The 22541-nt window shown below is 39.2% G+C and overlaps 1 protein-coding gene across 1 annotated transcript in view; it reads left to right on the plus strand.

Moving 5' to 3' along the window:
- LOC115223629 (protein DEK-like) overlaps positions 1 to 22541 on the plus strand; it is a 41462-nt gene that overhangs the window by 13464 nt on the left and 5457 nt on the right. Inside the window, exons 2-9 of the mRNA XM_029794299.2 lie at positions 4234 to 4411; positions 5825 to 5977; positions 7180 to 7256; positions 7932 to 8026; positions 14333 to 14478; positions 16167 to 16351; positions 17651 to 17762; positions 20788 to 20855. Coding sequence (XP_029650159.1) covers positions 4234 to 4411; positions 5825 to 5977; positions 7180 to 7256; positions 7932 to 8026; positions 14333 to 14478; positions 16167 to 16351; positions 17651 to 17762; positions 20788 to 20855 — 1014 coding nt within the window. The remainder of the gene's footprint in view (positions 1 to 4233; positions 4412 to 5824; positions 5978 to 7179; positions 7257 to 7931; positions 8027 to 14332; positions 14479 to 16166; positions 16352 to 17650; positions 17763 to 20787; positions 20856 to 22541) is intronic.

Below are 22541 nucleotides of genomic sequence, written 5' to 3' on the forward strand. Positions count from 1 at the left end.
ATTTGCACAGTGAACCCATGTCCTAATAATTCGCCATATGATTAAAAGATGGCAAAACATCACCAGGGCCTATTACCAGCCTTACCTTCACCATCTTGATTAGTATTTTATTTGTACATAAAAATTATTTTAGTTTCAACCATTGGCAAGAGTATAGCCAAATCATGCCTGTGATAAATTTATTAAAAGATGATAGAATTTTGACAAACAGATAGTACTGTATCTATCATTAGCCGAGGCTAATGAAGTAACACTATCATAGCGAAATATTACTGTCTTTCAAATTCTCTCATATATGTTTTGCAAATCAATAATTATACCATTCAAATACTGTTATCTTTTATGAGATATCTTCTTTTGTGAATGCTTTTTGGATCTACGCAAAAACATTGCAGTCTTCCATAACATGATAGAAAAACATTGTCATCTTCATGCAGTAAAACTCCAGACCTCCAGGTATTTAAAGTATTTTTATTGTCAGATTAAGAATTGCATTTCAAAAAAATCACCATTTTCTTGAATAAGTGATTTTATGACATTCATTTTCCAATTTACTTCCAAGATTACACTAAGATGTAGAACAAGACTCCATCTTGGCAGGACAACTACCTGAACTTTAAATATGATGCATTAAAAATTCACGACTCTGAAAGGAATCTGAGCAACAACACCAAATTTTCTGTCACATCATCTTCAGAAGTATAAGAATGCATGGTAAAAATTTGAAAATGGTAGTGAACTGCCCACATGGTCAACTAAGGACATCAAAATGGGCATTATTTTGAGAAATTTTGAAATCACACTTATTTCTAAAAATACTATTCTGACATTCCCTTAATAGCAGCTAACATGGTTACTGCTCAGAAAGGGTCTGCTATATGCTAAATGACTGGAAAACAATTGTGGTTGCTTTATCTAGTGTACCCATTGGGATGAATATACCTAAAAGAGGCATACATTTGCTGTGCATTTAATTCTTGGCAATTTTCAGAGGCCTATAGATGGGAGAATATACAAGATACACTGGAGTTGATAAGATATTTGAACTCTACAGAAAAGGTTAGTGCCAAACACAGGATTTCAAAGTTGTGCTTGCCATATTAGAGGAGAGACGACTGTCTTAAGTTGGTTGGGGAGGCTCATTTGGTAAAAAATGTAAACATTAGTCAATATTAAAGAGGCCTGCAATTTTAAAAGTATCAAAGATATTGAGCTAATACTTGATATTTTCCCATCATATAAGTTACAGAAGCTAGTATGAAGTTGTTCAGGAGAATGAAATTTTGTCATCTTTTAATCATATGGCGAATTATTAGGACGGTTCACTGTGCAAATTCTAAGTTCATAACGACAGATAAACTGTCATTAATCTTTCAATGTCCATATCTTGTTATGCTGCAAAATGTCTTTTTAATTAATTAATGATATCTTCCTTAGGACTCACAATGTTTCAAGTTTGTGATGTGTTATGCAATTAAAAAAAAATAACATTTATTATTCAATTTATTAGACAACATTTTATAATATGTTACAATGTATTTTCAGGATCTCTCCGCAGTGTAAGTGAAAAGACAATGCCAAGAATCTGGGGTTGACACCAGGACAGAAACTATGCTCAAGTCGCTGGAGGGACCTTACAAGAGTTGGGGATCATACAAACTAATGAAGAAGCTGGACCAAGCACTACCCATGATGTGGAGGATTTACAACCTTCAGAAACTCTTTGAGAGGATTTGAATGCCACTGCAACCGTGTTGGGCTGTTCACCTATCAAGTATGTGAGCCCTAGGGACCAGGCATCCTACATCTGGAGCAAGGTAAAGAAAATGGAAGCAGTTACACAGGGAATATTAAGTCTCTTGAGGGATGCCCCTTCAGACATGGACGTTGACACAGATACAGGAAATTGTGAGAAATGTAAAGACTTTGATAAGTTGGTCGACTTACAGGTGGAGAAGTGCAAAGTGTCATCAAAGAAAGAGAAAATTCTAATGTTAACCCTAGTGCCAGATAGCTGGAGCAGACAGAAGACTCGAGAAGTATTTGGTAAGATGAGCCAGATCTTTAAAAAAGAAAAAGAAAGCTAGGCCATGCCCTGCCACAAGATACCTGGGTAAAGGTACAGCAGTTTTTTGAACTTGATGAATTTTCTAGGGTATGTCCCGGCAAGAAAGATAATGTGTCTGTTAGAACAGATGAAGGCAAGATTCACAAACAGGTTGTTGCTGGCAAACTGAAATGAATTGTGTGCGGCTTTCAAAAACAGGTACAATGACAAAATAAGATTTTCTAAATTCTGTGAGTTATGACCTAAGAGGTGTGTAGCTGTGGGTCCCAAAGGTACACCTACAGTGCGTGTTTCTCAGTACCACCAAAATGCAAAATTAGGGTTAGTTGATGTCATTTACCACAAAGTGCTGTCTAAACTTGTCTGCAATGTACAAAGTAGAGACTGCATTATGTTGCATGCCTGTGACCAGTGTCCTGAGAAAGAGGCATTACAAGGGTACCTCAATGGTCAGTTGGACAGTCGAGAGTTTCATCAAAGTGATATGAAGAAATATAAACAACAGGTGCACACTGATGGAACAATGCTCGTATCACCTGAAGCTACTGCAGCAGATTTCATTGATATCATGTGTGAATCATTTTGTAAGCTTACATAGCAGCACTTTATTGCAAAAGCACCTACCTGAGGCTTTGAGTGCATCTAAAGAAAATCTTCAAGTAAAAGAAAATCATATTCCTTGATTTTGCAGAAAATTATATCTTTATCATACAGGATGTGGTGTAGGAGCATCATTGGGATAATTCCCAAGCTACAGTGCATCCCTTTGTGTTTTGTGTCAAAGACTCCTCAACCTCTGATCTCAGATGTGTAAACGTGACTAAATTCTAATACCATATGACATGTAAAGAGATAACATTCATGGGACTGAATTTTTCTTTGTTTCAAAAGATCAAGTACAAGAAAATGCTGTCAACAAATTGGCTGAACAGTTTGATGCTTGCAACACAATAGCTGGAGTTATTTCATTCCTTGTCCAGGAAATAAGGTTCAGATGAAAAGAGTATCCCTAGATGATATGGACGGCCTGACAAGTATGTAGTCTGTGTGTACACTTCCATCTGATATGTGGGAAACATTCTGATGTTCTTGTTTCCTTTCTGAAAGGATCGAGAACCAATGTACTTTGTTGGCCAGCAGCATCCCGTAAGGATGAATGTTGGGTTCCTTGGCAACATGTCATGTGTAATCAGTGCACCAATCACTCAAGGCAAAAGTGCTGCCCACACCTACACAATTAGTTCAAGTGACCCTAAACGAAATTCTCACTCTATTCCCACTATTTGTGCAGAATTAATAGGATTCACATTTGTGTTTTATAAATATTTAACACAATTTATCGAGTTGGGCACTGAAAGTTTTTAATATTTACTTTTGGTGAATTTAAATCATTTTGTGGCATGTTGTCTTGTCACTTTGGTACTAATTCCAGTGGGACTCTGTGCTCAGGGATATGCCTTGTTTCTCATCAATGAATCAATAGCTACTGTATTGAGTCATTCAATGAAGGGCAATGTAATCCCTGATTAAAATAATGTTGAATTCTTTATGAATTCTAGAAGTTTAACATCCGTGTTTTATGATGTGTGGCTCTGTACATTATCATGTAAAAACGTGATTACATCCGTAGTAGTTTGCCATTTGTTGAATCAATGAAAACCCATTAATTTAAGAGACGTTTATTTATACTACACTGAATAAATCACTGATGGATAATGTGTTGTGTTGTATCCATGCTTTATGAATAAGTTGACCGTGTACAAAGCGCTGACAACAAAATTTCTAAAAATTCACGACTCTGAAAGGAATCTGAGCAACAACACCAAATTTTCTGTCACATCATCTTCAGAAGTATAAGAATGCATGGTAAAAATTTGAAAATGGTAGTGAACTGCCCACATGGTCAACTAAGGACATCAAAATGGGCATTATTTTGAGAAATTTTGAAATCACACTTATTTCAAGAAATACTATTCTGACACTGCTCAGAGTCCTACATTTTATTTTGGCAGAATAATTCGGTAGTCAAAATGCTTTGTGGTATTTACTTTTGCATTGAAAATCAGGCAAAGTCATTGAAGTCTTTTCTCCTTGATGCACTCAGTGATTCCCTCTCAAGTTTCTGGTGTCTAGGTAAGAAAACTAATTATTTAATATTGTTTTAGGTAAAGATTGCTGAAAAAATGGAGGCAGAAGAGGAAAAATCTGTTGACACTGTCAAGGAAGACAGTCCAAAGAAGGAGGAAAGTGTTAAGTCAGACAGCAGTGAGGTTGTGGCTGAGAACAAGAATTCAAGTCAAGAAAATGAAGATGTTGTGAATGAGCAGGATGAAGAACCACAATGTAAGAATTTCATTTTACTTTTCAACTAATTCTTCAACTTCAGCTTCTATTTATTTAAGTCTCACTGGTTGGTGTTTCGTGTCCTGTGGCATCCAGTGTTGTGCAGCAGCTCTATGAAAGTTCAAACAAATGCAACTTGAAGATCTACTCTTCTAGATAGCCAATACATTGCCAAGCGAAGGTCTGTACCACCACCACCCCCTGGCATGCTGTGGTTAATTGCCTGCTGCCTCATAAAAAGTACCCAATATGTTCTGTAATGTGGTCAGCCTTAGGAAGGGTATCCAGCCATAAAAACGATAACCAAAGCAGACAACGGGGCCTGGTACAGCTCTCTGGATTGCCAGCTCCTATCAAACCATCCAGCCTGGAAGATGGACGATAAATGGTGGTGGTGTTACTGTAATTTGGACGTGGACTCTCTACCTTGATCAGATCTGTGAACAGAGGGGTTTCAGCTGTGATCTTGAAATCACTGAGCCTGCTAGAAATAATAAACCACTCCTAACTCTAAATTCTGAAGTTGTCTGTGAGTGTCACACATAAATGCCTCAAGTAGCACATATTCTGGTAATACCATTTACGATTGGCTGGTTGGGGTAGTGGTAGTTCTTCTTGTCCCAGAAAATGTCCCTGAGTTATTGAGGAGAATTACTAGTTAATAATCCAGATTGGAAATATAAAGTGGTGTTTGAGTTGGTATGCTGCTGCCACATGAACTAAAGGCATTCATATAGTAAATTCTGCTTAGATATCCTTCCAGGATCGTCAAAGTAGCAACCGAGTAGTGGATCACCATATTGACTATCCCTTATCGCATTCCCCTACCTCAAAACAAAGCTTAAATCCTTCTGCCTGTGATAGAAATCATTATTTTAGCAGTGAGATTAACAAGGCTAAATGACTGGCCAGGGGTGGGATGAGGTCTTTTACCTATAAAATATCACAAGTGATTTGTGAGTACCTTTCATTAATTTAGAGCAGTGATTTTCAACCTGACAAAAACCAATGTCTTCTCCTTCTTTATTAAGGAGAAGAAGACTAAAAGTTTTCCTCCACTGAGTTCTTTCTTCCCTTTGGTGTTGGATATTCATCAACATTTAACATGTTTTTCTTGCTGGCATGGCCAGGTGCCACACCACGTTTCACAGTCCATTTTCGCTTGATTTGGTCTCTACAGCTTGATGCCTTAACCATTTAATTTTAATTAACTTGACAGCTTGTCCCCTGCTAATCTTCTCACCGTTGTTTTCCGGCCCATTCATTGGGGTGGGGGGGTCCTATTTGGCATTGTTGTGTGGTTAATTCTTTTTGTTGATTCTACCTTCTTTCAACTCAGATCCCCCCCTCTCCATTGTTCTTTTTGTTTTTCCTTTACTTAATATGAAATCCTCTTTTTGGATATTATTTCAGTGGGTCTGTTAGAACGGCCTGTTGTTATTGAATCAGGTAAGCGGGAGAAGAAGAAAGTAGAAAGGCTAGAGATGTCAGTAACTTCAGCCAATGACAAGAAAAAAATCCTCATTCCAGAAGGCACGGGAGAGAAACTCGGTGACTGCCCCATCAGTAAGTAAAGCCTTTCCACTTTTTAACCCTTCAGCATTCAGGTTCATTTACCAAATGTGGTGTTTGTTTACCCACATTGTTTAAAATTGATTGTATATTGTCTTGTAGCTTTAAGATTTTGAAGATATGATTGTTTATATTTCAGAATGACATTGTAGGGTAAGTGTGATTAGTTGGATCTGGCCAGATTCAACATAAAATATGAAGAATATTTAGGCCGGATACAACCAGTTTTAAATGCTAAAGGGCTAAAAGAATTTTCTCACCTGCCATGAGCAGCAATGGCTGTGGGGTTAAGGGGTTCGTTTTGCAACCACATGCTTTCCTTTGCTATCATGAGGCATTAAAGATGAAAACAAGGGTCTGTGAGAGCTGCAATGCTGTATGGGAGTGAGGGGGGGAGAAATGTGGGGGTGGGTGAAACTGTTCGATAAGAGGAGGACGGAGGATTTGATGGAGACGCTGGGGTTGGAAGAATCGATGGAATGGGGTGGGGTGGGGTGGGCGTGTGTTGAGGAAGGATGATTGCGTTTGAGGTAAATGGAGCGCAAAAGCGAGGTAGACCGAGGAAAAGGTGGAGAAGGATATTGGTAGGGTTGGCTTGAGAAGGAAGGATGCCCAAAACCGGGGGAGATGGTGGTGTGAGGGCAGTTTCTATGGCATTGAGGTGCATCCGGCCACCCCTATTAATGGGGACAAAACACTGGATGATGATGAAAGTTTCAGGTTCAGTCCCGTTGCATGACTTCTACACTATCCCTGTGCTAACCAATACCTTGTGAGTAAATTTGTTATATGGAAACTGTGTGGAAGTCCATCATATGTGTGTGTGTCGGTTTGTTTACATTCCTGTAACTTGATGCTTCTAAAGTGAGTGTTGAGATTAATTTGTTTGTGACTAAAACTTCCAAAGCAGTGCCTCAGTGTAACCTTAGTCCAGTGACTGGAACAGGCAAAGCAAAGAAAGATGACCGTTGGTTTGTTCCAGCCATTTACTGTGTCTAAACTGGGACACCAAAATAACACCAACAAGGCTTTGCTCATCTCTGATTTTGTAGGCCTTACCTGTCTCTCATCCTTTCTCTCTCTCTCTAGCTTTGGGGAGATTTTGGTTACTATATCAAGCAAGTCAGCACATACACTAGTGTATTTTAATAAAATTAATTTTAACATACCTTCTTCTTAAAACTTTCTATTTTCAGTTGAATATCAATTGAATCGAGTAAAGGCAGAAAATCTGAAGATAATTCATCGTGCATTGTTTGACCGGCCAGGATCGGTGAGGGCTTTTGTTTAATTCCTTGTCGTTTATTTATTTCTCTCATATCATTGTAACAGGTGTTGGCATAACCATGGGGTTAAGCACCTCACTTTGCAGTCAATAGGTTCTGAGCCTGATCTCACTAAACAGCCCCTTGGACATGTGTCTTCTACCACAGACTCCCTTGAAAAGGAAATTTGGTCAGCAGAAACTGTATAGAATCTCTTCAATGTGTGTATGAGAGAGAATTGATCAGCCTGTTTATCTCCCCTGATCCCAGGAGACCTGTTACAGTTGTGTCCAATTGTGAAGAATGCCAAGCTGCCTGGCCCCGCCCACCATCTCCTAAAGTGATGGAAACAACAATGTCCTCCGTCACTTTCAATCTCTCCCCCACCATTCATAGCTATGAGTACAGTTTCCATAGGTCCAGACCCATTGTCGACCTAATCTCATCCATCATCCACCATCGGGCTTTTAAAGAAATTTGATGAAAGCAATGTTGCTGTCCTCAGCATTAGAAAAGCTTTCATGATGGTTGGCATGGGAAACTCCCATCAAAACCACCCACCTGTGGCTTCCACTTCTCTCTCTTCGATTTGGAAACGAGAGAAAATGATGTATAAAGATTGAAAAATTAAATTGGATTCTCTCTTTTTGTGTGTATTTAATATTGTTATTCTTTTCTTTCAGCTGGTTGAAATTAAACGTAATATTCGAAAATTCAATGGATTTGATTTTGGAAAAGACGACAAACGATTTGACAAAAAAAGGGCTTTATTAGCAAAGTATGTTCATTTCACGTTTTAGATGTTGTTGTTGTTCTTATTGTGTTGGTTTTCATTTGCTAGGAATGTATAAAATGTATGCTGTGTATCTGCCATTATCACCTCCTCTTTATGAACGTGATTGACATTAGTGACGTTAAGAGGGAGATTTGGGTGCTATTTCTAGCAGATCAGTCGAATGTAGTAGGAATCATCTTCTGCTTCAAATGTTTGCTCTCTTGTATTGTGTAACTGATTTAGATTTTTCACTCTTTCTTTTCCTAACGGACACAGTCAAATTATAATTACCATAATCAAAGTGCACATATTTGGTGTCCATTTCTTTCTTCCGAGCCTGCATATGCTTCACTGTTCTCCTACTCCCACCCCATTTCTCTGGTTGATTGGCAAGAAAAAGACAGTTGATCCCATGCGTGTCTGCATCCATGTGCATATAACAGGAATACAAATTGCACAAATTAGAGAGCAACAGGAAAAAGCACAATAGGTCAGCCAACCACCTCAAGCAGGTGACAAAAAAGGCAGTGCTTGAATTCGAATGCATTGCAACCAACCCTGACAGCAAAGTGTTCTGGAAGTATGTGCACTCAAAGCAGAGACCCCACTCTCCAGTTGGTCCCCTTCGCAATCCCCACACAGGACAGATTACTGGCAATCCCGAAGAATGTGCAGAAATCATTGCTAGGTGCTATGCCGGCATCTTTACTGTCAAAGACCAAAATGTCCCATCTTCATCACCGCTGACATCGGACTCCATATCTACTATGCAATTTACACCAGCAATGCTACAACGCCACCTTAAGAATAAACGCAACTATGCCTCTCCTGGTCTCAATGGTGTTACATACCTACTTCTCAAATGCGGTCGGTACTTTCTTCTAAGTCAACTTTCTCTATTCTTCCAATTCTGTCTTGACAATGGTGTTACTCCAGAACAGTGGAAAACTGCCAGTGTTATCCCTCTGTTCAAAAAAGGCGACCGCACATCGCCTGTCAACTATCACCCCGTTAGTCTTACTAGCTGCATCGCCAAATTGATGGAATCCTGTATCAGAGAAACCCTCTGGAAGTCTCACAGCCTCATCCAGCTGTCACAATTCGGATTTATTCCTAACTCCAGCTGCTGTAATCAACTCATCGAGTTTCTTGAGGACGTTACCCAAATCACTAATCGCGGATCCTGGGTAGATATTGTTTACCTGGACTTTGCTAAGGCTTTTAACTCTGTGCCACACAAAAGACTTATGGTGAAGCTTTCTGCATTGGGCTTAAGAGACGAACTCTATAACTGGTTGAAGTCCTTTATTTTCGGCCGAAAAGAGGTTGTCACAGTTCTAGGACAGCACTCTTCGCCCTATGAGATGACATCTGGTGTACCACAGGGATCTGTTCTTGGCCCCCTTTTATTTGTTGCATATGTTAATGACATAGATGCCAACTTAAAGAATGCCACAGTGCTGAAATATGCAGATGACATCAAGCTGTACCTTGAAATAAAGAGGTCAGATCCTGTACACTATAGATCTCTATTGCAAGCAGACTTGGACACAATGCAGCAGTGGATCATGGACTGGCAACTCAAGCTGGCTGTGGACAAATGTACCACCATGCATTTTGGGAGGAGAAACCCAGCGTCCACCTACTCCCTCCACAACACTAGTCTCAAAAAGTCTTCATGTGAACGTGACCTGGGTGTTATTGTTGACAGTGATTTGCGTTGGACAAAACACATCGCTAAAATTGTCAAGAAGGCTGAGGGTGTCTTGGCATCACTCACCAAATCCTTTGTGAGCCGCTCTCCTACTATCTATCTGTGGCTTTATATAGCTACGGTAAGACCTCACCTGGAATTTGCATCACTGGTCTGGAACCCCTATCTTGCCCAGGATATCAATCGTCTGGAAGCCGTTCAGCAACGTGCAACCAAAAGAATACCCTCCATCAGGCATTTGCCATATTCTGAACGCATTACTTCCCTGGGCATGGACACATTGAAACTCCGACGTCTGGCAGCTGACTTGGCAGACACCCATAAAATTATTAACCATCTTACAAACAATAACTCTGAGCACCTTTTCAAACTTCACCCATCTAACACCCGTGAACATATTTACAAAGTCAGAAAACAGCACAGCTCCCATGACTTCAGGAAACATTTTTTCACGCTGAGAGTTTCTGAAGCATGGAACAAACTGCCGGCATCAGTTGTTAGTTGTCGGAGCACTGCATCCTTCAAAACTTCCATGCTTCCTGAGATTCGCCAACACTACACCTGATTTTCTCCCCTCCATACACACGCAAGCATGTATCTGACTCATGCATTGTTCGCTTTCCAGACATTTGTACATTACTGCATATACTCTGACAAGTTGTGGTGCACCTGAGCACTGTATACAATAATTTCATTATTATTATTATATATACATAATGATTGATAACTAACTGGAGACGACAATCAGCTAAAATAAATATTACAGCGGAAAACCAACTGTGACTAGAATGAGTTCAAAATGCATTCAAATACTCATTGCACACAGGGAAAATGGTCTTCGTTTTCCTCTTAGTTATTATGACTTCTGTTTTCTTGCTAACCTGCCTGAGGTCACTCTTGCTTCATAATCCTTTAGCATTTAAACCAGTCATCTCCAGCCCAAATATTCTGTTTTGTACTCAAATTAGCCAGCTCCAGCCTCTTTCCCCTGCCCCACGCTTTTATTCCAGAAATAGAGAATCACATAATCGAAACACTGAAGATCTCTGATCTAAGTAATCAGAATGCTAAAGCATTAAAACTGATCTCAATTCAAACGTGTCACATCAAAATTTTCTTATTTATGTTCTTATTTATGTTCTTAACCCGTTAGTATTCAGATTATTTTATCAAATGTAATGCTTATTTAATCATGCATTTCCCCGTAACTTTGAGATTTTGATGATGTGGTTGCGTATTTTTAGAACAACATTGGTATGAGAGGCTGGATCTGGCTGGTTTGAAGAGAAAACAGGTTGAATATTTGAGCCAGATATGGCCGGTTTAAATACTAGAAGGTTAACGACGGCAGTTTGTTAATGTTGTAATTCCGGTTATCGAACTGGTGAGATTGTTGAATACAGAAGACTGGAAATGATTAGCTGTAAGTAGGCTTTTTGCCTTCTAAGAACGAGAATATGGTATCCGTCGTTAGTTGCTTCAGTTGTGACCCTTGCTGATCAGGAGTCACCAATGTTTAAATATCCTTCCGAAGCCTTGTTTTCAACTGGAAATAACTGAGTAGTAATAATCCTTTCTACTATTGGCACAAGGCCTGAAATTTGCGGGGAGGGTAGGAGGGGGGGCAGTTGATTTGATCAACTCCAGTACACAACTGGTACTTAATTATCGACCCTGAAAGGATGAAAGGCAAGGTCAACCTTGGCAGAGTTTGAACTCTGAACGTCACAATGGGCAAAATACATTTCACCTGGTGTGTTAACGATTCTGCCAGCTTACCACCTTATTGTGAGTAGTGATAAAGAACAGTAATCATTCCCACAAATTCTTTGTTATTTTCCGAATTACTTGAAACAAAGACCTCAAGGGTTAAGGCACCAAGTTGTACATAGTTGTGTAGATGTGCCAAATGAACTGCTTCTAGGCCAGCCAGTTGTTTCGTAAATGCATGGAACTAACTCACAAACTCCCTCCCTTCGTTCCTCTTGGCCGCCCAATCTCATACACGTAAACAAACATTCAGTTATTGACACAAGAACAGGAATTTGATTTTGGGAGAGACAGAGACATTGATTAGATTGACCCTGATACTTGTACATTATTTTATTGATCCTTAATCCCCATAGAGTAGGCTTTAGGCTTTAGCTGGAATCAAATTCAAATTGTAAAGGCCTGCAAATATATACTGCATATTTCCTCTTGGGTTTTCTGCCCATTTCACTATTCTTGGACAAGTAAATAAGTGTGAAGAAAAATTTTGAATGGTATTTCAAACTTGTTGGTTCTACTTTATTTACAACTTACTACCGTAATAATAATAATAATAATAATAATAATGAAATGCCCTGTTACAGAACCAGGCAGTGGCTCTCATAGCTTTTCATCTTAAATGATTGGAAGTGTTATCATGTACATTGTTTTGTCTTGGTATAAAAGATTGGCTTCAGTAAATATTCTGCTCAATACCACAGATTTGCTTGTCAATTGTTTGACCGTAACCAGTTCAACACGTCTCTTAGTGGCTGACGATGTGTGTATCTCAGATCATGAGCAGGAGTGTTGGGGCAGGGTGATAGCCATGTGTTGAGAGGAATTCTTTGGGGTTTGGATAATTCACCTTTGGAAACATTGGCGTTTCGCTCAACTTCCTTAAACAACCCTTATTCAGGGACCTTTTGAGCTAGATGGGCTACTCAGCCTGTAGAAAATTCTAACTGGGCCCCACCTGCAAAGTCATGTGCTTTTTATCTTGATACGAGATCACCATGTCGTGTACACATGGTTGTGATGCATGGGCCTAGTGTACCCTTATCTGACGAGTAGTCATGATGGGTATACAGGGTTTTGTGTATTTGTACCCCAGTGTCACTTTGATGGCATGCACTGCTCTCTTGCTCAACAACAATAATAATGGCATTATTATTTGAAGAACAAGTGTTGCACTCAATCAACAGAACATCCTTCTCATGAAATTAATATGGTTGAGCAAAGACAGAGAACTGAGCCTTTGCAATACAACTCGTTTATGCCAGCTGAGTAGCCTGGAGCAGTGTGGAATAAAGTGTCTTGCTCCAAGGATGTAATGCAATGTCTCGTATCAAACTCACAACCTCATGAATGTAAGCCACCATTCAACCGGTAAATGGTTTGTTATCTCCCCTGGCCATAGATATTTGGCTCTTGTGAAACAGGATGAAAATATCTGCTAAAACTTTTCGTGTCTCTATTATTTTACTCCGTCTGCCATCTTCTGTGTAGTAACTAGGATCAGCTGTTTTCTTTCTAACTCTAACTGTAGATTGTTTACTTGGTGATGTATCGTAACCACCCCTATCATGTACCCTGAGAGCCCTTATTCTGCTTCATTAGATGTCCACTTTCCTCTGAAACTAGCTAATTCAGATTACATTTGACAATCTCCAAAAGAAGTTATAGCTTTTGTTGCAATTTTGCCTTTTCTCTAAGCAACTCTTTGATAGGTCACGTGATGCAGACCCAGGTACAGTTTTTTTTTGTTTGTTTGTTTTTGTTTTTTAATTATTCTTATGTGAAATGCAGGATAAATTTGAAGGAGATTTGGCTTCTGGTTTTACCGGGTCAAGTGACCACATGGTGGCTCCTTGGTTGAAGTAGTTTGCTTCAGGTATTGCTTGCTAAAATAGCTATCAGTACAAAATATCTTCAGACCTTGATCACACATAACAATACAATAACACAGTGGTACTGGTTGTTTTACTTTAATAATGTTTAATGCTTGTCACTTGGCATAAAACCCACCTCCCTCAATACTACCCCTCCCCTTCATTTGAGGTGTTTTATGACTTTAGTGACTTCACTGGTGCCAGTGTCACTGAAAAAGCGCTGTGTATACTCTCTAGAGTGGGTGTCATTAGGAAAGGCATCCAACTGTAGAAACCGTACCCAGAGCTCAGCACAGTCCTTTGGTTTGTCAGCTCCTGTCAGACTGTCCAACCCATACCAATGTGGGGAATGGGTATGTGAGGGTGTGTGGTTTTCCGTACATGTCTACTGCCTTCTCCTTGAATTGTGCTAGAAACAGCCTCTCATTGTTACTGCATCAGCAGTAGATTCTGAGTAATTGAAATAACATGTTAATGTGTTACATTAAATAAACACAAGACAATAATACTGATGCTGGATGCACAAGTCATTGGGGTTGTTTGCTGGCGCTCTGTGCCCCTCAGGGCTTCATAGCCTATTAGGCTTTATCACTGTACTTTTTGGCCTAAAATCCAGTGTCAAACTTTTTCTCAAGTATTACAGTATTTATTGTATAGGGTGGAAAATAAGCAGAATCAAGAGAGGGTTCGACAGAATGCCCTGCTGCAGTTAGTTACATTCTGTGTTCAAATCCCAGTCACATCTATGTTCTCCTGAGATAAGCACCAGCTGAATGTTGGAGGCTGATGACTATATCCATCCTTCAAATTTGAGGCCTTCTTCCTAATGCTTTCACTCTATGCTTTGGCTTTTCTTCAGTCTTGTAGTTGTTTTGTTGTGTTCAAATCTCTCTCTCTCCTTGCCTAGTTATACACATTATCATAGGGATTTTTTCAATTATTTATTCATTCCAGGAACACTACGGCATCGCTGAGAAAAATATGTGAAATTCTGGGGCTGGAAAGAGGAGGAGCAAAAGATGAAATACTCAATAAGATAATGGACTTCCTTGTGAAACCAAAGGATACAGGCAAGAGTGTTCCTAAACCGAAAAAGAAACGTTAGTGTTTTCTCTCTCCATCCTTTTCCATTCTTTGTCCTCTTGCTGTCTGCCCATCTTTAATCTCATCTTTGCATATATCATATACTTGATGAAACATGAAAAGTGTTTCAATTGATATTTAAAGTAATCAAGAATTCGGAGGTCATTTGTTTATATTTGTTATGCCTCCAGGCATGAAGGGAGCAATAAAAATTCACCCCTGCTACGTATTAGGGGCCCACACCTTGGCAGCCCATTATGCAGTTGTTAATTCCCTTAACAAAGCTATTTTGGGTCTGGTTTGTTTATTCCAATAATTTTAACAGGCAAGAATTTGCTTTGAATCATGAGGTATTGGGTTCAGTCCCTCTGTCTGGCACTTTGGTCAAGTGTTTTCTACTAGGGTCTCATGATGACCAATGCCTTGCGAGTGGAATTTAGATAGCAGAAACTGTATGGAAGCCCATCATGTATGTGTGTGTTTTGTTTCATTGTCACTAAGTGGGTGTTGATGCTTATGTCCCATTGTTCAGCTGTTTAAAGCAAGACAAATGAAATAAGGTAAATATCTGAAAGGGCACCAAGCTACACAATATTGCCTCTAGGAAAAGTGACAAGGAGGCAAGAGCTAGCTCTCTCTCTCTCTCTCTCTCTCTCTTTGGCCAGCTTGAGGCTATAGTGGGAGGTGCTTGGCAGTGGGGCTGGACTATAAAAAGGGTAATACTGATGAGTGTTGCATATTATCATTATCATCCTCGTAACATCCATTATCCATGCTGGCATGAGTTGGATGGCTTGACAGGAGGTGGGTAGGCAGAGAGCTGCACCAGCCTCCAATTGTCTGTTTTGGGATGGTCTCTTTGGGTTGGATGTCCTTCCAAATGCCAGCCACTTTACAGAGTGTGGGCTGGGTGCATTTTACATGGCACCAGCACAGGTGCTAGGAGATAAAATGAATATAAACTAGACAAAAGCAGGGCATAACTATATTGATTTTTATCTATATTTGTTTTCAGACAAATACCCTAAATAGATTTCTGTTAGAACCTTTGAAGCTGTCCTTAAAACACCACTTTCATATTAGTGGCTCAGTGTTGGACTCGTGATCATAAGATTGTGGTTTCAATTCCTGGACCGGGCAACACATTGTGTTCTTGAGCAAAACACTTCATTTCACATTGCTCCAGTCTACTCAGCTGGCAAAAGTGAGTAACCCTGCAGTGGACTGGCATCCTGTCCCAGTGGAGAATTTATTCACCATGGCAACCAGGAAGCAGCCTTTTCAGCCTATTGGACTTGAGAAGGTTCTTCATCCTGTATTCTTTTATATGTATAATTAATAAATGAAGTTATTAGTTTCAAATTTAAATAAAACACAGAAAAAAATATTTTAGTTAGAAGTATGAAAATGAAAGGGCTAAATTGGTGTCTAGACTCATCCACTTTTCTATACTTGCATGGATGGAATTGATTGAGGCAAGTGTTCTACAGCTGGATACTCTTCCTGTTGCTAACCCTTACCTGTTTCCCTATGGCCGAATGTGTTCTCCACAGAATGTTTGAAATTATAAAAACTCAGAGGATTTGGGGTCAATGGTTAACAGTCCATCCTACAATGTTTTATTGTTCATATTCACTTTGAAGCATTGGCTGTGTCCTTCTTTTCATTTTCCTTCTCTTTGGCATCCATCACTTTTTTTCTGCAGGGAAATCTGGTGAAACCAAGTCAAAGAGCAAGCCCAAGAAAAACAAGAAGAAATCATCTAGTTCTCAAAAGAAGAAAGTGGTGTCGTCTGACTCTTCTGAGTCTGATTCCGACGAGGAGGAGGAGGAAGAGGAACAAGAAGATGAAGAGAGTGAACAATCAGAAGAAAGTGAAGAAGAAGTAAAAGTAAGTTTTGTAGTTGTGCCATTCTTATTCTCTTCTTCCAGTTCCATCAAGCATATCTGGTCACCAAAAGTTTGTGTGCTTCACTGTCTACTCTGATTTTCAAGAGTTACTAAAAGCTAGGAAATCCTTTTGCTTTATCATGAATGGCCACTTGATGAGATACGTCTTTTGAATGCTTTTTACAAAACATCCTCATCTTCGTCGTTTAACATCCACTTTCCTATAGTCACATGGGTCGAACAGCATTTGTTGAAATGGGTTTTCTGTAGCTGGCTGCCCTTTCTATCACCAACCATTACCACTTTCAAAGCAAGGTAATATTTCCCCATGGACAGACATGTTTTCCACTGAAGATTGGGAGTGAAGGACACTTGCTTATTTATAACCCTCACATGACAAGGACACACGGACACACTCTGTTTCTGTCTACCAGATTGTTCAAAAGACTTTGATCAAACCCAAGATACTGGGCAGTGGGACTGAACCCAAGACCACATAGTTGAGAAGCCACACTTGCACCTAAATCTATTTCAGTATTTGGTGTGCAGCCCTTCTCTGCTTGGCATGTCACATGCACATTGTTTTGAAAAATTGACACATTCAATATTTTTGCTAATATTTACAGTTTTTCTGATCATTGGTTGGGTTATTCCTGAATAAAGACACCTAAGGTAGGTGTGGCTCTGGTAAAAACTATGCTTCCCAACTACATAGTTTCAGGTTCGGTTCCACTGCATCGCACTATGGTCAAGTGTCTTCTACTATAGCTTCATGCTGACCAAAGCCTTGTAAGTGTACCAGAAACAAGGAAAAACCTGTTTGTGTGTCTCTTTGCCTTGGCATTGTACGGTAGTTGTTAGCAGATGTCAGGGTCATACAAGCTGGGTCCTTCATTTCCCTGAAAATATGTCAGGTCATGGGGAAGTATTACTTGAAGTGGTGACAAGAAGGGCATCCAACCCCAGAAAATCTGCCTCGACTAATTCCATCCAATCCTGTGAGTGTGGGAAATTGGACTTGAAAAGGGTAGTGATGACAATGAGCAATAAAACCATTTGGAATTGTTATTGATGTTGCAGGTGTGCGGAAGGGATTTCACAATGATCGAAATTCCACAAGTGCCATTGTAATCTGGGCACCTTGTATGTTAGCCAATCAGTTCTGTGGGAAAGCGGGTGGGAATTGAACTCTTGATTATGCAATAAGCATGGCTATAATTCTTTTTTTTTTTTGTTTCCCTTGCTTCTCTCCACATGTACTAACATATCTCTCCCACCCCATGTATTTCTTGTTTTGTAGGAGGTGAAGAAAAAGAAGAAATCTAAACCAGAGAAGAAGCCATCGAAAGAAAAGAAGAAAGAGAAAAAGAAGGAAACCCCCAAAAAGAAAGTGGTTGCCAAAAAGCGAAAAGGTTGGCATTGGTGTTGATTGAATAATGAAAATAATATCATGACAACTTGTATAAGTTTGCATGGATAGATATCATATATATTTGTGTGTATCATGGAGTTTTGTTTGCAAATGTCTCTACCTAAAATCTATTTTATATAAAAGTGAAATGGCTTCAATGTTTCGAATGGATTAAATCTATTTCTGTTGTATCATCAAACCACACAAGGCCTCCCCATCAACTGCCCATGTCTGTGGATTGTCTCTGGGTGGAAATTTCTATGCTGATCTAAGTATTTTACACACGTGCATACATGCACACAGAACAAAGGGATATTTTACTTGTTTATGTTATTCAATAAGACCAACCATAACTGGGTGTCGTGTGCCCAGATAACTGCATGAAACTTAAGGGAACATTCTGTGATGTATAACAAATGTTCATAGGCCAGGCTCTGAGAATAGTCTCCTGCACACTTATTCTGTTGAGGACTGAAATGTCTTCACGTGTAATACAAAACAAAAGTCACCTGCACATGATGTGTACCTGATGGACTCTTCTTCCATCAAAGATGATGTTATGACTGTTTGGTTTTTGCTGAAGGACTTTCACAAATGTTTGCTTATAGCGATCAATGTTTGTGTGCCGCTGCACAGTCGCTCACTGCTTCCATCAAATCAATGCTGCTTGTACAGGTGTGTGAGTATGCAGAGCAGCATTAAATGAAGTTTTTTGCTCAAGAACATAGTGTACCACCTGCTCCTAGAATAGAACTTGCAATCTAGCATTTGTGAATGCAACACCCTAACCCACTAGGCCATGCACCTTCAGTTTTTCTTTCTCCCTTTTTTTAAAAGACTTGTCTTAAATCTCTATGGATGGATGGTCGTCCAAGAAAGATGGCTCTGCACAAATGATTCGTTTACAGTAATCAGATGTTTGTGCTGCACATTGCCTTGCTCCTTCCTTCAACTTACCTTACCTGTACAGGTGCATGAGCGTACCACATGTCACATATTGAAATGGTCGCCAAGCAACATGAAATGGAGTGTTTTTCTCAAGAACACAAAGTACTGCCAGGTCTGGGAATTGAACCCACGCTCTAGTGTTCATGAGTACTGCATCCTAACCACTATGGCATGTTCTCTCTTCTATCTGGTTTGGTTTTCAGTCTTACTGTGGCACTTTGGGCAAGGGTCTTCTACTACAGCCCCAGGCTGACCAATGCCCTGTGGGTGGATTTGGTAAGTGGAAACTATGGAAGCCCTTGTATGTGTCCATGCTTGTCCTCTCAACCACTTGATAACCAATGTTGGTTTGTTTGCATCTGTGTAACTTGGTAGTTATACTTAGCACTCTCTCCAAAAATGGAGAGAGTGAAGGCAGCAGATCTTCAATGAGACACTTGTTAACCCTTTCGTTACTATATTTCTGACCAAAATACACCCCTCATGAGTTTCAATTAAATTCTAAAATACTCATGAATTTAGGCTTGTTTCATTAAATAACTGTAACTTTTTTACTTATCAACATATTATTGTGATATTTGGAACATAAAGAAAGGGTTCTTAATCAATTCTATTGCATAACTTTTGTCTCAAAGTGACTTTAATTACAGGTAAATTGAGCTAAAAGTAAAACATTAAAATTTTGTTTAAACATCACCATAGAAAATGAATCATCAGCTAATATTCAAATGGGTATGCAACAAAATTTTGATAAAGAAGAATTGTGCACATCACTAGATCATCAGTTGAATTTAATGCACAACAGGTGTACCATAAAGGTGGAATAAACTGAAATACTGGAATCCACCGCAAGTTTGACCGAACTAAAGAAATCGATCAAAAAATAATATATGGCCCTGGTTATGGTATGGAAGTGATAAATTCCAGACCACATCATTCCCTAGGCCATGCTGACTAACATTATTTTCCCTGTATAAAAACTAAATCCACAACAGTACTCAGTATTTGCTTCACAAATTTTCCAAACTTTGATCCCCCATTCTGTGTTTGTTTACAATCTGCGTAAATTTGTTTACGAAGTGATCACTTAAAACAAGCATACTAAAACAAAATAAAGTCTAATGGTTTCACTTCCTAAGAAAGACTATAGATAAACTATCTCCTCAGAAAAATTGCTAATAAAAACATTTTTACTTCATTCCGATGTAAAATCGTCTTTGCTGTCGCCATCGCCGCTTTGTTTCTTCGGAATCGCTGCTTTCGGTTAACGGATAAAAAAATATCCTATTCATTATTATACACCACGTGCTTTTGTACCTCATTCATTCTTTTTCTCAATATCTCCCTATTTTCCATTGAAAAAGCTTTAAATTCGGAATCAATGCTTGATAACATGAAACTCCTATCCATTTTCAAAGTTGAAGAAAAATCGATGCCGAAAAAAATGTGGAAAAAAATCTCCCAAAATTCACTGAGTTGAGATATCGTGTCAAGCAATGTCGGATACTATAACCCAACTATTTACAAAGTGAAATCACGTGTTTTAACGAATGCACCAACGAGATTTGGGTTCAAATTTACATTTAAATAACAATAGGTTCTCTTGGCCAGATTGGTATTATGAACCAAAATATTTTTCGGCCGGGTTAGTAACGAAAGGGTTAATTATTCATCATTTTAACATCAACTTTACTTTACATGCATGTATGAGGCAGATTGTTCTAGGGCCAGATGTTTTTCCTGCCATTTACCCTTACCTGTTTCCAAGATAACTAACATTTCCCTATGGCCACACAGTGTTTGGAAATGATTGACACCACCTTTTATATGAAGGTGATACTTCTGAACTATCATGCAATGTCAAGACCAGGTGACACAAGCATATGCTACAGCTTGGCCAGGGTAATGTGCTGTGGCACTGAACCTGAAACCATGTGGTTGGAAAGCAGAGTCCTTAACCACACAGCTATACCTGCAGCTTCCTAAGTAGAGTTAATTTTAAATTTAACCGACCCCTAACTTCCTTTGGGTGTTTCTTCAGAGTTAAAAATAATCCAATATTTTAACATTTGTTTCAGTTTCTGATGTTTCTTCTGATAGCTCAGATGATGAACCCATCATCAAGAAAAAGAAATCACCTCCTTCGGTAAGTATTGCTCTTTAAACCAATTGTCTTGACCTTTATTAGCCATGGGTTCTTTTTTTTTGTTTCCTTTTTGCTGGGAAGGAAATCTTTTATGCAGTTCGATTTCATGGTCAGTACTTCTGGGTTCTTTTTTTTTGTTTCCTTTTTGCTGGGAAGGAAATCTTTTATGCAGTTCGATTTCATGGTCAGTACTTCTGGGTTCTTTTTTTTTTTTCCTTTTTGCTGGGAAGGAAATCTTTTATGCAGTTCGATTTCATGGTCAGTACTTCTATGGCCAGGCATTTTTTTTCACAGAAGACTAGAAACAAACATTGCTTGCATGATGGGGATGTTTGTGCACCACCCTCATGTGGGCTTCACACACACACACACACACACACACACACACACACACACACACTACAGGTTTCAATCAGTCTACCAAATCCGTTCACAAAGCTTCAGTTGACTACAATAGAAGGCATTTGCCCCAGGTACCACACAGTGGGACTAAATTCAAGACCACATAATTAGGAAGCAAGCTTCTCTAGCACATGGCCCTGCCTACAGCATAAATAAACATTTCCTGCTGTTCAGTTACTCTTGCTTCTTCCCCACCCCCTCACGTCCCCTTAATGTGGCTCGTTAAAGAGAGACCTTTTAGATTAGCTTCTCTGCTCTCTTTGCTTTCATTACATCCTTTTGTCTATCATCTATACTCTTGGGTTGATTTTAGGCAGCCAAAGTCTGGAGAGAGAGAAACAGGATAATTATATGGCTAGTCATCGGTTCTTTTGGTCACTGCTGCAAAGAAATGATCTGGCATTAAGCTGTTTACACTTTATCATGGTTCAGCTATTCACCTTGGGCCTTATCAGGGGTTGAGCCATCTCCACTATGTCAGAGCTATACATCTCTTCTCTTGGCCAACGCAATTATATCAAAAACCTCAGTTTTATACAAAAGGCTAACCTGCTGCTAACACTGTTTAGCAAGTGAAGACTGTCAAATCGCTGCCATTAGCATCTGTTGGTTTTCTCCAGTTGTGTTTTAAACCTTAACATCCTGTAATGCTTTCTCTATATAAAACTTCTTGATTGTTTTAGAAACTAGAGTTTTTTATGAAACACAGTCCAGTATAAAAGTATTGCATGAATTTGGATGAAAATTACCAATAAATTACAGTGATCGTTAGTATATAGTGTGCATGTAATATTTTTTACCTGTTGCCATGTCATTTTCACCTGCCAAGATGCAGTTTAGTTGATTATATGTAAAGGTTTTTATATATATTTACAGGATGTTAGTTAATGGGCATTGATTTCTTAATTTTGCATGGCTGTGTGGTAAGAAGCTTGTTTACCATGGTTCTGTGTTCAGTCCCATTGCGTGGCACCTTGAGCAAGTGTCTTCTACTATAGCCTCAGGCCGACCAAAGCGTTGTGTGTGGATTTGGTAGACAGAAACTAAAAGAAGCCTGTCGCATATATATATATGTATGTATTTGTGTTTCTATATTTGTCTCCCCACCATTGTTTGACACTGTTGGTGTGTTTACATTCCCGTAACTTAGCAGTTTGGCAAAAGAGACTGACAGAATGTGCACTAGGCTTACAAAGAATAAGTCCTGGACTCGATTCGTTCGACTGAAAGAGGTACTCCAGCATGGTGACAATCAAATGACTGAAACAAGTAAAAGTAAATAAT

The sequence above is a fragment of the Octopus sinensis genome, linkage group LG23, assembly GCF_006345805.1.
Source record: "Octopus sinensis linkage group LG23, ASM634580v1, whole genome shotgun sequence".
Classification (NCBI taxonomy): Eukaryota; Metazoa; Mollusca; class Cephalopoda; order Octopoda; family Octopodidae; genus Octopus; species Octopus sinensis.